Source organism: Mobula birostris, chromosome 11 (genome assembly GCF_030028105.1).
Source record: "Mobula birostris isolate sMobBir1 chromosome 11, sMobBir1.hap1, whole genome shotgun sequence".
Classification (NCBI taxonomy): Eukaryota; Metazoa; Chordata; class Chondrichthyes; order Myliobatiformes; family Myliobatidae; genus Mobula; species Mobula birostris.
In genome coordinates, this window is record NC_092380.1 from 69,664,963 (window position 1) to 69,681,602 (window position 16,640).

At 37.2% G+C, this 16,640-nt stretch overlaps 1 protein-coding gene across 1 annotated transcript in view; it reads left to right on the forward strand.

Moving 5' to 3' along the window:
• Positions 1-16,640, forward strand: part of ush1c (Usher syndrome 1C) — a 205,519-nt gene that overhangs the window by 52,915 nt on the left and 135,964 nt on the right. The window contains exon 5 of the mRNA XM_072271371.1: positions 4,938-5,076. Coding sequence (XP_072127472.1) covers positions 4,938-5,076 — 139 coding nt within the window. The remainder of the gene's footprint in view (positions 1-4,937; positions 5,077-16,640) is intronic.

Sequence of the window (16,640 nt, forward strand, 5' to 3'; positions counted from 1 at the left end):
ATGTATAATAACAGATCATCTGCATATAGTGATACTTTATTCATCCCATTCCCATGAATAATGCCAAATATATTAGGTGAATCACGAATAGCAATTGCCAAGGGCTCCAGGGCAATATCAAAAAGTAAAGCACTTAAAGGACAGCCCTGTCTAGTACCTCGAAAAAGCCTAAAAAACGGGAATCTCTGATTATTGGTAAATACAGCAGCCAGAGGTGTGCAATATATCAATTGAATCCAGGATATAAATTTTGAGCTGAAATTAAATTCTTCAAGTATATCAAATAAATATTCCTATTCAAGTCTGTCAAATGCCTTCTCGGCATCAAGTGAAATAACACATTCTGGAGTTTAACTGAAGTACTGTATACAATGTTCATTAGCCTCCTAACATTGAAATGTGAGTAACGATTTTTAATAAATCCTGTCTGATCTTCGGAGACAATATGTGGTAGTACCTTCTCTATTCTAATTGCTAATATTTTGGAAAAGATTTTAGAATCCTCATTCAACAAAGATATAGGTCTATATGATGCACATTCAGTGGGATCTTTATCTTTAAGAATTCATGAGATGGATGCTTCATAACAGGATTGTGGTAATTTACCTACAGATAAGGCATCTTTAAAAATTCTACATAACCAGGGAGAAAGTACATCTGAAAAAGATATGTAAAATTCAACTGTATACCCATCCAGGCCAGGTGCTTTACCAGAATTCATCGAAAAAATTGTTTTATTTCCTCTTCAGTAATGGGTGCATCTAATGTTAAACGTTCATCAGCTGGTAATTTCAGAATATTTAGTTTCTTTAAAAATTCATGCATTATTGTAGGATCATCAGGAAATTCTGATCATTATAAATTGGTATAAAATTCTTGAAAAGATTTCTTTAATCTTATCAGCCAATGTACATATTTCACTATTAATACATTTTTTCACTCCAGCAGAATATGAAATAATTTGCCCACGAATATATACTTTAATGGTATCCCATAATATCCCACTGGAAATTTCTTCCGTTGAGTTAGATGAAAAGAAAAATGCAATCTGTTCTTTAATAAAATTATCAAAATTTAAATTCTGAAGCAAAATAGAATTGAACCACCAAAAATAGCATCCCTAAATTTAGTTGGTAATTTCAAAGACGCATGGTCGGAAATGGTGATTTTATCATACTCACAGGTAGTGACAAATGAAACTAATTGAGAATCAATAGAAAAGTAATCGATTCTAGAGTAATTATGATATACATGAGAAAAGAAAGAGAACTCTATCATTAAGACATAAAAAACTTCCAGGTGTCTAAAATTCCCGAGTGAACTAAAAAGGAATTAATTAAAATAGCAGATTTCTTTGGAAGTGCCTGATTGGGCGCAGAGGTATCCATCATAGGATTCAAACAACAATTAAAATCACCGCCCATTATTAACATATATTCATTTAAATTGGGAAGAGATACAAATAAATGGTTAAAGAATTCAGGATAATCAATATTTGGTGCATAAACATTAACCAAAACTACTTTTTGGTTATAAAGTAGACCAGTAATTAATAGAATTCTACAATATGGTTCTGAGATAATATCATAATGAACAAGCGAGATCGAAGAATCTATAAAAATGGAAACACCTTTCACTTTGGTCGATGAGTTTGAATGAAACTGTTATTTTTTCCAAAACCTAAAAAAAAGCTGATTATCCTCCTTCCTCACATGAGTCTCCTGTGCAAAAATAATCTGAGCATTCAATCTATGAAAAACTTTTAAAATCTTCTTCCGTTTAATTGGATGACTCAAACCATTTGTGTTCCATGAAGCAAAGTTAATAATATTAACCATTTTCCTTAAATAAACCATATGGTAAGTAAAGGGTTAACCAAATTGCACAGGAAACTCACGAATCAGGAAGAGGAACGAAAGTTTAAAGAGGAACCGGAAGTTACAACAATAGAGGCATTTTTGTAGTTTCAAGTCAGCCCAAGTGAAAAATACTAAAGTAAAAGTAACGTCCTACCCTTCCACAAATCCCGTTATAGGCAGCCAGCAAACTAACTAAGAACCACCCAATCCCCATCTCTCTTGACAGCAAATCTCCAATTCTAAAAAAATAAAATAAAAACTGCCCATGTCTAAACATTGCAAAAGGAATGCCAAACACATGAAAAAAAAACAACCCTTTACAGACCGTTTTAAAAGACCTGGTCTTAAGAAATAAAACAGAGTACAATCTTAATAATATTTCAAGAAAAATCAAATAATCACCAAGTCAGAGTCTTAATAATTTTCTAAAATAGACATTTAAAAATAAAAGAAAAATAAAATAATCAAGGGAAAGTAAAAGGATATTAACATAGACCAGACATAAGCAAAAACAAAGTACCAGAGGACTTAGCCCAAGGCCAAAGCTCTACAAATGTAAAATGTCCGAATCTATAAGCTGGTTATTAACTAATAAACCACGTATATACAAACTTAAAGGAACAGTAAATTAATTAAATATCTGAGCTCAAGGAATGTTCCTCGAGAAATTATTGTGCGTCGTCCACGGATTTAAACCATTTAAATGAATTATCAAGTAAAACAGCTCTTAAGCGGGCGGGGTATAACAGCGCTGGTTGAAAATTCCTTTGATATAGTTCCGACATCACTGATTTAAAACATGATCTTTCTTGGAATACCTCAGGGCAATAATCTTCAACCAAACGAAACTTAAGATTTTGATAAACAATAATTCCTATCCGACAACCAAATCGAACTAAGTGCTCCTTAGTACTCACATAGTGAAACCGGAGAATTACAGGGCGCGGATGTAACTCTTTTGAGGTTTTCAGTTTTAGCAATCAAGTACCGGAGGAGAAGAGAAGACCTCCGAGCCAAAGACTTCCATTAACAACTGAGAAAAAAATTTAGTAAGGTCCCCGCTCTCAACGTCTTCACTCAGTCCTATTATTTGCAAATTCTGTCTGCAACTATGACTCTCCAAATCAATAATCTTGGTTTTATAGTGCTCCAATGTATGAGTAGTCGAATTTAATTTCTTTTCCAAAAAGTTCATTCTGGAATCCCTCTGTTTTCCCACTTCAGTAAGCTCTGAGATTTGCCATTGCTGTTTCTCGCTCTCTTTTCCAAGTGCTTTCAATTTACTTTGATTCTCCTTCAACATTGCTTCCAATGTAACGAATCTCTTGTTGAGTTTTTCATCCAATAAATTCAAGATAGCTTGCAAAGTAAGTTCAGTCTGTTTAGGTTGTTCGAAAGTACCTTCCTTCTTCCCGTTTCCATTATCAGTTTCTTTGCCTTCGGCAAATGCTTTTCTCAGTCTGGTAGACACTTCCATCGATTAAAGTTCAAAATTCAAACATATGAAGGTGTTAAAGACACTTTGATATATATAATAGAAGGGTGATAAGAAAATTGAAAAATGTCCGGAGCCCAGCCAAAAATGAACTACTTCATCTAGCACCGCCAAGAGAGTCCCGGAACATGTTATTTTCAGGAGACCAGGAGACAGGGACATGACCATCTGATAATTGTAAAGCATTTGATGTCATGGATTTTATTAAGTTTCTTGTCAAGCCACATAGTAGAACATTTAGTCAAGTAAAATCTAGTTTGATCCACCAAGAAATGGTAAGTTAAATTGAGAACTGGTTCAGCTGGAGAAGCAAAACGTAATATTCAAAGTGCGTTTTTAAACTGCAGATAAAGGAAATACAAAATAAAATCAGAAAATCGTGGAAACATTCAACAGGTCAGTAACATCCGAGGATAGAAAAAAAGTTATCACTTCAAACTTTATTTTTACAAAGGCCCAGTACTAATGAAAGTTCTAGGAGCTGAAATGCTGTCTCTTAATTTGCTTTTCCACAGATGCTGCTTGGCTCTCTGAGTCTTTCCAACATTTTCTGTTTTAACAAAGATCAGCTTTCTTCTGTAGGTAGAATCACAGCTACATACACATATATAGATGTTGTTGTTTGTGGAGGTGAACATTACAGGAAATAGAAAGCTTGAGGTGGTAAATATACAAAAATCTGCAGCTCACCACTACATATAAAATAACATGGATAATATCTGCTCAAGATGAAATTCAACTTCACCTTGAATTGTGTCTTTATGGATATGCAGGTTTGCTTATATGTTTGGTGTGTTTGCCTGCACTAACCTGATGATGCAGCTCGATGTGTGAATCCAAAAATTGTCAAGAATTAAAAGATTTTCAAACCATGGTGCTGAATAGGTTGTACATCACCACTAGCAAAGAAGTCTTTATGCATGATGCCATGCGTCTGGGGAAAGTCACAAGTTGCTCATAATGAGGCAATATGCTATGTCTGCTGTTATTCAACCACGTGTGCTAAATAGATAGATAACTTTGAAAGTATTCAGGCATAGAAAGTTTTTAACCAATGTAGATTCTTGGTTTTGCTGAAGAGTTCATTCATAACAGATCATACTAAGTTTAGCAGAGATTGTCATTGGAGTCCTGAAGCTGTGATTATACTTTCTGGATCATTCAAGCAGTACTGAGAAATTTTTCACATTTAATGTGTGCTCATTGGGAATACATTGTAATGGTGCCACTTAACCATCAAAAACTTTGCAGAAGGTGCCTGCGGGAAATTTATGCTCTAACAAAGGCAAGACAGATTTACTGAGGACTGCTTCAAAGTATTAAATCTATAGCCATTGCAAAACTTGGCTTTGTGATTGACAGATACAGGGATTGGTGATGGTAAAAAAAGTGGAAAGAGGCAATGCCTAGAGAAGTGTGAGCATTGCATTTGAAGAAGGCAAACAGCAAGAGAATGAATAATAATTGGAATTCTGACTAAGTATAGGGGAACTGAAATGCTTTGAAGGTTGGAGTTGTTTTTATTGGAAAGTGCCTTTCAAAATATACCATAATAATTGAACGCCTTGTTTTAACCCCTAAAGGAAACTAAAGGAGGTGCGTTTAGATAGAACACATCCTGAAGGACTAGGCTTAAGTGTGCGAGGTGGATTGGAGTTTAATTGCGGGCTGTTTATCTCCCAGTTGGTGAAAGGAGGACAAGCAGACAACGTAGGCTTGCAGGTAAGGACTACTGCCATAAATAAGGGGAAAAGGGGGCTAATTTTGGCTGGTGTGAAAATGTGCACTTAAATGGCTGCAGTGCTTATAAGATGGTTTTTCACTTGGTGCACACTTTTGGTCTTAATATTTTATTGCCATAATTTGACTGTGATTTCTGCTGAAATGTTGATTAGAGACATTTCACAGTATATTGGTCTCTGTTCACCCGTTTTCATTCCAGTACAGAGTAGTCTGGTTGGTACACAGCAACATGGTTTAGAGGTTATTGAAGATGACGCACAAGTTTTTGGTTGCAAGTCGAGGAGACACTGAGGCTAGCTATTTAAATGTTATGAATACAGCTGATGAGATCCGAAGAAAACCGGCAATTTTGAACACACAAAACTGCCATTATGGCTATGCATGGGTGTCAGAAGGACTCAGGGGACCTCATTCTCAAATTTACAAGCCTACCTAGTATTGCTGGCATTGGACTTCCTTTTCTGGCACACAAACATATTCAACAACACCCTCAACAATGGACAGGGCCAGCCCGGAGGCCATGATTCAGATCTTGCACCCTGGACCCACTCTCTCATCAATTTGGACTCCTTATGACATGCTCTGTGTAATCCACATCTATCTGGGAACAAGATGTGATAGACTCCTTATGACATGCTCTATGTAATCCACACCTATCTGGGAACAAGATGTGATAGAATGTAGGACAGTACAGCACAGCATCAGGCCCTTTGACCCATAATGTACTAAACTAAATTAGTAATCAAATTCCCAACTAAAATAATCCCTTCTGCTTATGCAATTCCCATCTCCATCCATTTTCTGCACATTCATTGCTTATCTCAGCCCTTTTGACACCCACTCATAATTATCATCAACACCACCACCTCAGTCAGCGCATTCCGAGCATAATTTCAGGCCAATTTTCTGGAGGGAATTTTGTTATGTTTTCAAAGAAAAAACGGGAAAAAGAAACTGACCTATGTCTGAGTTTTTGACTAAAGCAACCCCACCCCAACTTTACCCTTTGCTCCCCAGCACCATGCCATACTCAGCTTCCTATCTTTACTAAGTTCCTCCAGTTTTTAAATACCTAATAGTTACTGTGAATCTCTATTGGAAACATAGTAATTCATCTGTTTAATTTGTCAGTGCTATCACTAACTGCCCTGAAAGTTAGATATAAGATCTGAGCAATTGTATTGTTTACTTGGGAAACTAAAATTTTAATTAAAATTAAACATAAAAGCATTAAACTAAACCATTGAAACAAATATATCCCTGATTCTTTACAATAATTTTGACCTTTGGATAATTAAAAAACTTCAGACTTCTTCATATTTATACAAAGAGCTATTGTCTACACTTGATTAGTTCATTTCATTCATTAATACTGCAGCTTAAATTACAAAATCAAATGTTATTGTAGGACCAGTGTTATTAGGAAAGCAGACTTCCTTTGCTGAATCACGTTCTTTTGGTTTTAAATCAGAGTATTGCCGAAACATTTCATTTCAACCCTTACTCAGTAACTGTCAACGTTCCCTCTAATACTTTTTACAGCTGCATGGACCAACCATGCTCTGAGCAGGAAACCTTTACACTGAAAAACTGTGCAGCACTTCAAATGCGTTTTTTTTTGTAATTACTGTGATTACTTAGAATGAAAATTGAAAAATCACACACTTTTGATTTTATTTACTAAGTGAAGGGTTTAATGAAATACAGTACAACAAAGAAAATCTCTCACATTTCATAAACATTTTCTTATCTGTCTTTATTACAAATCCACTGTCTATAAAAACTGCCCAGATTAATTTTGCATCCAGATGAAAGATGCATCTTAATCCTCATTAGACCATCTAAGTGTTCCACTCTGGATTTATATTTGATTAAGTCCTAAGGCTAAATCGACATTCGCAGTCAGCACTAGGAGCTTGAAATGTTCCATTGATGTCAAGGATTGAAACTTCTTCAAGTTCGTTGTTTCTAAGCGTTTAGTTCAATATGTCAGTGAATGTCTTAATTGGACCAGTCTTAACTTTCTCATAAATGGCAAATTTGAAATCACAGTATTGCTGCAATAATTGAAAACTAATTTATCCACTTTTGTCGTAGTTTGTAATAGTAGCTAAGTATTTTCTTGTTCGTGTTCAGCAAGCTAGCGCTTTATTAACGATGAGTTACTGACTCCTATTCTGCATTTATCATAACAATTTGTAACAGTGTTGTTCTTTTGATTGTAAATTAACAAAATCAATGCCGACACAGAGTATATGTAATGATTGCCATCATACAGTGTTATTTATGATTGCATCCTCCAAATCTTCACTTTCATTGTAACATTCAAGATGATTGTCAACACCTCCAAATTCTTTGTAGTTCCTAACTTGTTGAAGTAGTGAAATACTTTCATTTTCAATCCCAGCCATTTCTTTCATTTCCAAGCCTGAATGTTTGAAACTGCAGTGAGCAAAATGGTTTTGAATGGTCTGCTGCTTATTTCTTGACAACTATCAGTGACGAAAATCACTTCTCTTTGAACAGAAGCACATGGAACTGACACTATTTTAAAAACTGCTTGCTCTAAGCACGGTATTGTGTCTAATAGCCACAAAAGTGCACACCTCTGATGTTGGTTAAAAATTGTTTTGCAACAGTCTCCTACCTCTTTAAGCATCATTGTGTCCAAAATAAATAAAGGGAATCCTAGCTATTTTCAGCATTAAATTCTATTCTCTATGAGTTGTCCCAAATAAGCAGCTGACCCAGCTTAACTGATGGCTAAATTAACTGGAATCCACAGTGTCTAAAAACTACAGCGTACTGTCAGGTCAGCAGAGGCGTTCAATGGCTGTAGTCTACCATCACTGCAGGACTTGCATTTGTCCAGGACGAAGTGGGCTGGAAAGATCATTTCAGCACCACCCACCCTGCAAACTGCCTTTTCCAAAAGCTCCCTTCTGGAAAGCACTATAGGGCTATTTAAACAAAATCTTCACACCATCGTTAAAAAGTTTCTTTCCCCAGGCAGTTAAACTGATCAATCATTAAAGTTAGCCCACTCCCCAACCCACTCTATCTATTCCCCCTACCATTACACTGCACTTGAAAACACTTCTTAAAATGTGGCTTCCATTGTAGATACATGCTAGTATTTATAATATAAACAGCATAAAAAATGGTTTAAAGTGGTTACAGTGCAGTGTTATTTATGCATTATGCACATTTTATTCTGTACTTTAACCTCTAACTTTATATCTTACTTAATTCTTTATTCTTTATAATTGTTAAGTGTTCTTGTTTTTTGGTGCATGTCATGTCCTGACCAACGTGCCACAGCAAATTCCTAATATCTGTAAAAGTACACTCAGTGGCCACTTTAATTGGTACACCAGTACACCTGGTTGCTAACGTAGATATCTAATCAGCCAACTTATCGCTTAAGAGCATGCTGACATTTCAAGAAATTCAGATGTTGTTCAGGTCAAACATCAAAATGGGGAAGAAGTGTGATCTAAGTGGACTTTGACCATAGATTGATTATTGGAGCCAGACTTGGTGGTTTGAGTACCTCCTTCGATTTTCATGCAGAACAGTCTCTAGAGTTTATAGAGAATGATGTGGGAAAAACAAAAACAAAATCCAATGAGTAGCTGAAAGTGTCCTATAATTAGAGAGGTCAGAGGAGAATGGCCGGTCTAGTTCAAACTGACAGAAAGTTGACAGTAACTCAAATAACACCTTACAACAACGGTGTGCAGAAGAGCATCTCTGAATTCACAGCATGTCAAACCTTGAAGTGGGTGGGCTACAGCAGCAGAAGACAATGAACGTACCCTCTGTGGCCCCTGGACAAAGTGATGTCTCATCTCCTGTGCCTGGCCTGGAAGAGCCTAGTTCCAGTTAGAGACAATAGTGATGAAGATGTATTTGTGGGATATTATTGGCAATAGCATAAATGGCTTAAGATGGTTATGCTGTAACTCTACATATGTTGGATTTCTGCTGTCTAAGTTGGAGGAATGATATGAACTGATCAGAACTAAACTCTTACTCATGGTTCAGAAATTTTACTCATTAAGTTTTTCAGTGTATTGTTTGTTTTCTATCGTTTTAATCTACTGACTACACTTGAGGGTCGTGCTATTTCAAGCTTTATAAATTGTTTTACCTTTCATCATGTAGCAAATCCATTCTAATGTCATTCTATCTTAATATGCTTTTTCATTCCTGTAGCCAAAGGAGTTGGCCAGTATTTTTTACTAAGATGATTTTGACCAGTCTACTGTAATATTTTTACTAAATTATGATGCAACTGGTAATTTGACCCTTCCTCCTTTCACAGGTCCAGCCACTGAAACTGGTGTTCAATGTGGATAAGCTGGGGGAAAGCAGGTGATAATCAGGAGCATTTGGGAGTAGATTTCCTCAAATTTATAGATTCTGGCCATTGACTGTATGAATAATGCACAAGTAGTATTCAAATCAGGCTGAAACTTGCCCCTCCTCAATCCCCTCCAAAAGAAAACCCACTGAGAATGCATTCCCATTTCCATCTCTCACTTTATCTCCTTTTCTGCCTATCACCTCCCCTCTGCTGCTCCTCCCCCTTTTCTTTCTTCCATGGCCTTCTGTCCTCTCCTCTCAGGTTTCCCCATTCTCCAGCCCTGTATCTCTTTCACCAATCAACTTCCCAGCTCTTTACTTCACCCCTCCCAATTTCACCTATCACCTTGTGGTTCTTCCTCCCATCCCTGCACTTTCTTACTCTGACCCCTCATCTTTTATTCCAGTCCCGAAGAAGGCCCTCTGCCCAAAACGTTGACTGTACTTTTTCCCATAGATGCTGCCTGGCCCACCGAGTGCCTCCAGCATTCTGTATGTGTTGATAAGCATAATGCTTAAAGATCATAACTAGCAGTGCTTAAACTCTCTGAATATTTAAATTGATTTCTGGCAGATTTTGCAGAATGTTATTACATCTCAAGCAGTTTGAGATTAATTCCTCAAATGGAACTCAAATATATTCTGTTTCATCAATAAACGCAACACAACTTCTATATTACTGTAAAGTGGAAGCCATTAGAAAGTGATGCCATAATAACAGCGAAAACACATTCTAAAACTAATAAGAAAGAGGCTGTAATTTTTTTTTGGTTTTACTTGAGGTAATTGTTTTGCACTCACCATCAAAGACACTGTTAAATGAATCCTTGTTTCTTGTGCACTGAAGTATAACTTTACAGGCACTTTTATTATGATTTTAAGGAAATGAACAGAACCCCATTTTATCTCACCAGTTATAAATGTCATGTGATCTCCTAAATCTTCAAAAGCAGAAAATACATGTTAGAGTACTTGATAATAACACAATGTAGACTACAAATCATTGAAAAGATATAGAATAGTAGCAGAAAGTCTGTTTCAGAAGATTAGAGTAGTTTACAAGATTTTATTTTTTCCAAAAATAACAAATGTAACCTTCAGTACTTCTCCATGGAAAAACTAGATTAGATCTATAACATAATTAAGATTGAATTTCAGCAAGGTTACTGTTTTTTTTATCTCAATGATTGACCACTGCTTAATCTACCCTGTTTGCTCAATTAATCTGGCCCCAACAACAAAGAATTGTTGCTGGAGGAAAATCAATACTGAAAGTCTCAAGGGCCCAACTTGGTGTCTCGTAGGCAATCCATGGCTCTGAACCAACAGGAAATACACCATTCTTTGTCCAGACATCCCACCCTGCAAAAACTCATTTCAGTGAGGTAGCACCATCAATTTGCCGGAGACTTCGGTGAGAGGTGGGATGTCTGCAATAGAGTAGCTCCTTAGCAGCTAGTCAGCTAGTTTAAATAACATTAGCTATGCTAATGAACGAATGACACCTGTTAAACTCACCTCAACATGTCTTTTACAGTCTTAACCCACCAGGGGCAATAGAAAAGTCACTGTTGCAAACAGTGCAGAGAGAAACATTGTCATTATTTTTGACCCCTATTAGGCAGGGGTACACTTTAGTGTAGTCTGGGATGATGTACGTTTCATATTTTTTTTTGGAACACTCTTGCTCTTGCTCTCGCTCTCTAGTTCGTGGTCGCTCCCTCTCGCTCTTGCTGTCACTCTCTCTCACGCGCACTTGCTTTCTCGCTCTTGCTCTCGCTCTCTCGTCGCTCACTCGCGCTTGCTTTGCGCTCGCTGGCTCTTGCGCTTTCTCTCTCTCTCGTGGTCGCTCTCACTCGCGCTTGCTTTCTTGTTCTTGCGCTCGCTCTCTCGCTCTTTCTCGCGTGTTCTCTCATGCTTGCTCTCAAAAAGATCAATTTCCAGGACATTGTATATAATTTGTGGGCATCAGGGAGCCACTATTAATTTGCGGGAGACTCCCGGAACTTTCGGGAGAGTGGGATGTCTGTTTGTCTGACCCAAAGGTCACTGTAAACAGCAGTTTTGAAGACGCTGCTGTCTTTTCTGCCAAAAAGAACTGAGATTGTTTAATGAGAATGACATTGTGATCCAGGAAATAATACAAATATGAGACATTCTTTGATTGGAAATGCCTTCGTGTATTGTACTGCAGTTTAACAAATTGCAGGAGATCCAGCATTTTGATAATAACAATTAGATTTCTCAGCATTATCATGCCCATCTCTGACCCAAACGCACAAGAACTAGCCCTCCTGAGAGCAAAGACAAGATGAAGGTGTATCAAGATCAGTGATGTGGTCACCAGCCACTGGAGGAATTATTTCAAACAGAATTTTAATCAAAATCCTGATTTTTGACTTTAGTGTCTTTGATTATATTGCATAGTAAAATAATAAAATTACAGCTCTACCTTTGCCCACAGAGGGATTGGAAAAAGACATTCAATAGATGAAAGAAAAATCAGTTGGCAGACAGAAACCCTGGTGAAGTTTTTGAACCTTGTTTATAGGCACTTTGGCACAGATTCATAATCTCCTCTGCCTCATCTGGGGCGAGGAGAACTTGGCAAGGGATCTCAAGGACACTATAATTGTGAAACTTTTTGAAAAAGGAGACAAGCCTGACTGAAGTAATTGCAGAGAGTCTTCGGCCGCCTGCCACAGAGAAAACTATTGCAAAGATCCTCTGTAACTGCTTCCTCCCCATGACTATATAATTTCACTCAGAATCACAATGTGGACTTCTTACATCTAGAGATGCCTAGGATAAGCTCTCGACCAAATGAGAAATACAATAAAGAACCTGAGGTGCAGTACGAACTAATCTAAAGAGACTGTTTTGATTTTACACCAAGTGTGCAATATGCAATTGTTATTGTAACATGTGCTCAATGCTATATGCAAGACTTTCCATAACAATGTCTTCAAATATTTGTTATGAATTTTTCTCTTGGCACATGGCTCTAACCATGATCATATTTTTAAAGACAGGATCAATTATGCAAAGAAAATAGTGAAGTCTATTTCGAAAAAAATGTACAATTCTTTCTCTGCTTCATATTGACTTTCAAGCAATGATGTGAAGCAGTAGGCCCACTACAATGTCCCAATGTGTATTGCAGTCAGTCGTCAAACAAGGTTTCTGTTGCATTGAAACTCTTCTTAACCATTATCACTGCAGTACTGAGCCGGACTTTGAAGAAAGTGAAGTTAATCAACAGGATGAATGGAATTCTATTGAAAATTCAAATACCACACTAAGTTTTATACCAAAACTGCAGTGATTATTGCCTCCTGCTTGTTAAGAACCTTCCTTTATTTAATTTTAACACAAAGCCAGCCACCAGTTTGTGTTCCAATTTATCACACTGCTATTTATGGATTTCACCGATCTTGTCCTATAAGTGTAATCTATAACTTCCCATGCTTTTTGCAGGATGCAACAGCACAAGAGATGGTACAGTGTTTCAAAGATGCAAAGTACATTTGTTTTCAAAGAATGTATGAACTATGCAACCTTGAGATTTGCATGCTTACAGGTAGCCACAAAGCAAGAAACCCAAAAGAACCCAGTAAAGACCAACACCCAATGCACAGAGAAAGAGAAAAAAGAAACACAAAGCAGAAGCAAGCAATAGCATTCCAAACCAAATTGAGTCCTTAAATCTGAAGCCCCAGAGTAGGCCCAAAGCCTTGTTCTCAGTTCATCATATTAGTGAGGCAATTGCTATTTAATTGATATTAAAGCATTCCATTAATGAATGCCTAGAGGTGTAACCACAGTATGTGGATGCTTATGAAAAATCTGCCGGTACCATCCAACGTGAGGATAGCACTGACTGTTGGGTAGAATATGTCCAGGATATAAAGTTAAGTCTCTGCAATGGAAGTGGATAATTCCACCGTACTTTGTTCTAGCATTTCTGGATGGAGAAGAAGGTAACTGTAATGGAGTAAAATACTCCAATAGAATTTATGAACATTCACTCAAAATATGCAACTTTTTTCCCCAGGGGTCCATACTACCACTTTTAAATGTTCTGTTTAGAAGATCGGCTAATGTGTTTTAATATTCCTTTTGTAAAGTTAGAGCTTATTTTATTGGTTTTCTTGTCACCAGCGAAAACATTTACAATGCAACTCGCATTGCTGACCTTTCAGATACATTTGGAAGATTTATCCTGGAATAAATTTAATGTGTTTGAGATAGCTTCCAATACATTTAGTAAGCACACGATCTGTGTATCGAGTACAGCATTAGTAAATCACGTGGATGGGCCATTAACTGTTTACTGAAGGAAATATGTTGCATAGGAAGCTCATTGTTCCAAGCTGCTGTCTCAAAGGATAGTAGGCACTGTCTGAAATTTCATTCTTTGTATTCCAGGTGCCTTTTCCACTGATGTGGATAATTTCACATTATAGCTCAGGTTTATACTTTTTTCCTAGCCAACAAATGATGTGCAAATCTTTGTTCAATGATTGCTTGTTCAATTGACTGCAAAATTGCATCTTATCAGTCCTCAAGATTCTGCTCTGGGTGGGGGGGGGGGGAGGTTTCCATGTAGAAATAATGTGCCCTACATGTCATGAGTACTTCTTTCTCAGAATGAGGTAATGACACAGGAGCATGAGTTTGTTTTGATAATGCAAAACTGGATGAATTTTGTCCAGATCTGTACATCTGTAATGTGTCTGCAATTATTTTGATGAAAATCGAACAACAATTGAAGTTGCTGGAAATCTGAAGTTACAAAAATATAATACAAGAAACACTGTAGTTAAGTTAGCACTATGGAAACAAGGTTATTTGAGTTTGAAGATCTTTCAGAAAACTTTTGAGTAATTTAGTTTATTTAGAATTTTCAGAAAGGATAAATCTGACTTTACTTAATGAATTGCATTCACCAAAGAAATATGTTAGATGTATCTTAATTTTTGTCTTGTTTATATAGTATCGGTCACTTACTGTTTTCCCCCCTAGCTGTTATCTGAATTATGATCACATGCTATTATCTGTGAATTGAATTTCATATTTAGAATCCACCAAATAGATTCAGTGCTTCTAACTTACACTTTTGCTTATGTCCTACATAATCAGCTGCAGACTCAAATTCCTTATTTCCTTTGTTTTTCCATATTCTCCTGTGCTCTTCCTTTCACACATAACAAGTACTCCATTGAGTGTATTAACATTAGGCAGAATGCTTAAGTAGTATTACCTGCTCTAACTGTTGGTACTTCCCTCTACATGTCTAAAAGTAGCCAGATCAACAGAATCACTTGTAGCTCACCAAGCAGGTGATGCAGAGGTTTTCTTGCAAAGTATCAAAATGCATCTGATGGCAAGTAGTTCAGGAGTGCATGAGGTCCTTAACTATATGAAATCACAAGTTTCTTCTATACCCTACCTGATCCAGTGGTTACATAGGCTTACACTGTAGAGCCAGCCAGTGACAATCTGGCATTCTTGATACAAAAGTGTGTGTTAATATGGAAAAGGATAGAAACTCATAGCTGGCCCCAGCTGTATCCTGCATCAGCACCCACTGCACTTGACAACAATTGGGAATGGAACCATTTGGTGTACCGTTTTTATGTGTGGAACCATTTATAGCTCAGATAAGCTAGCTCAATTTGGACCAAGGAATCTAATCTGGCACCTTCTATTCCATGCTGTGTGCTACTTAAATCAACAGTCGGGGATGAAAATATTTAACCATCAAGGCTTGCCATTCTATCATAGGCACCTCAGAGCCGAACTGCTTATCCATCACATGTGTTATCACTAAAATGAAATGGAAGAAGACTTTGGGGAGTGAAAGGTAGAAAATCTGTTTTTCTATTATATGAATTGTAATTATCCCATGCAAAATACTTATGGTTTTCTAGAATTTGTTGCACTTCACTGAGCTAGATTTAGAAGTAAATTTCACAATTGCAGTTTAAAACAATGGATGGTCATTTGGAGAGTCCTTTAGGTGGTCATTTGGAGGGGACTGAGTGTAGCGTAGCAAAATTTGCTGATGACACTAAACTGAGAGGAGAAGCAAATTGTACAGAGGATGCGGAGAGTCTGCAGGGGGATATAGATAGGTTAAGTGAGTGGGCCAAGGTCTGGCAGATGGAATACAACGTTGGTAAATGTGAGATCATCCACTTTAGAAGGAATAATAGAAGAGCAGATTTTTATGTTAATGGTGAAAGATTGCAGCATGCTGTTGTGCAGAGGGACTTGGGAGTGCTTGTTCATGAATTGCAAAAAGTTGGCTTGCAGGTACAACAGATTATTAAGAAGGCAAATGGAATGTTGGCCTTTATTGCTAGAGGGATTGAATTCAAGAGCAGGGAGGTCATGCTGCAACTATACAGGGTACTGGTGAGGCCACACCTGAAGTACTGTGTGCAGTTCTGTCTCCATACTTGAGTAAGGATATACTGATTTTGGAGGCAGTGCAGAAGAGGTCCACCAAGTTGATTCCAGAGATGAAGGGATTAACCTATGAGGAGAGATTGAGTGGCCTGGGACTATACTCTCTGGAATTCAGAAGAATGAGAGGGGATTTTATATAAACGTACAAAATTTTGAAAGGGATAAACAAGATAGAAGTACAAAAGTTGTTTCCATTGGTAGGTGAGACTAGAACTAGGGGACCTTGCCTCAAGTTTCAGGGGAGAAGATTTAGGACAGAGATGACAAGAAACTGTTTCTCCCAGAGAGTGGTGAATCTGTGGAATTCTCTGCCCAGGGAAGCAGTTGAGGCTTCTTCACTAAATATACTTAAGATATAGTTAGATAGATTTTTACATAGTAGGGGAATTAAGGGTTATGGGGAAAAGGCAGGTAGCTGGAGCTGAGTTTATGGACAGATCAGCCATGATCTTATTGAATGGTGGGGCAGGCTTGATGGGCCGGATAGCCTACTCCTGCTCTTATTTCTCATGTTCTTATACCCCGAGAATTCATTATATTTCAGATCATTAAATAGATAGGCTGCCAAACAACTAATAATTCCATATTCAGTTTGTAGCTTGGATTAAAAACAGAAAATGGATCTCGTAGTGAGAAAGTTAATATTTCAGCTCAATAATCTTTCATAAGAATTAAATAAATTAAATTTTAAGAATCAGAGC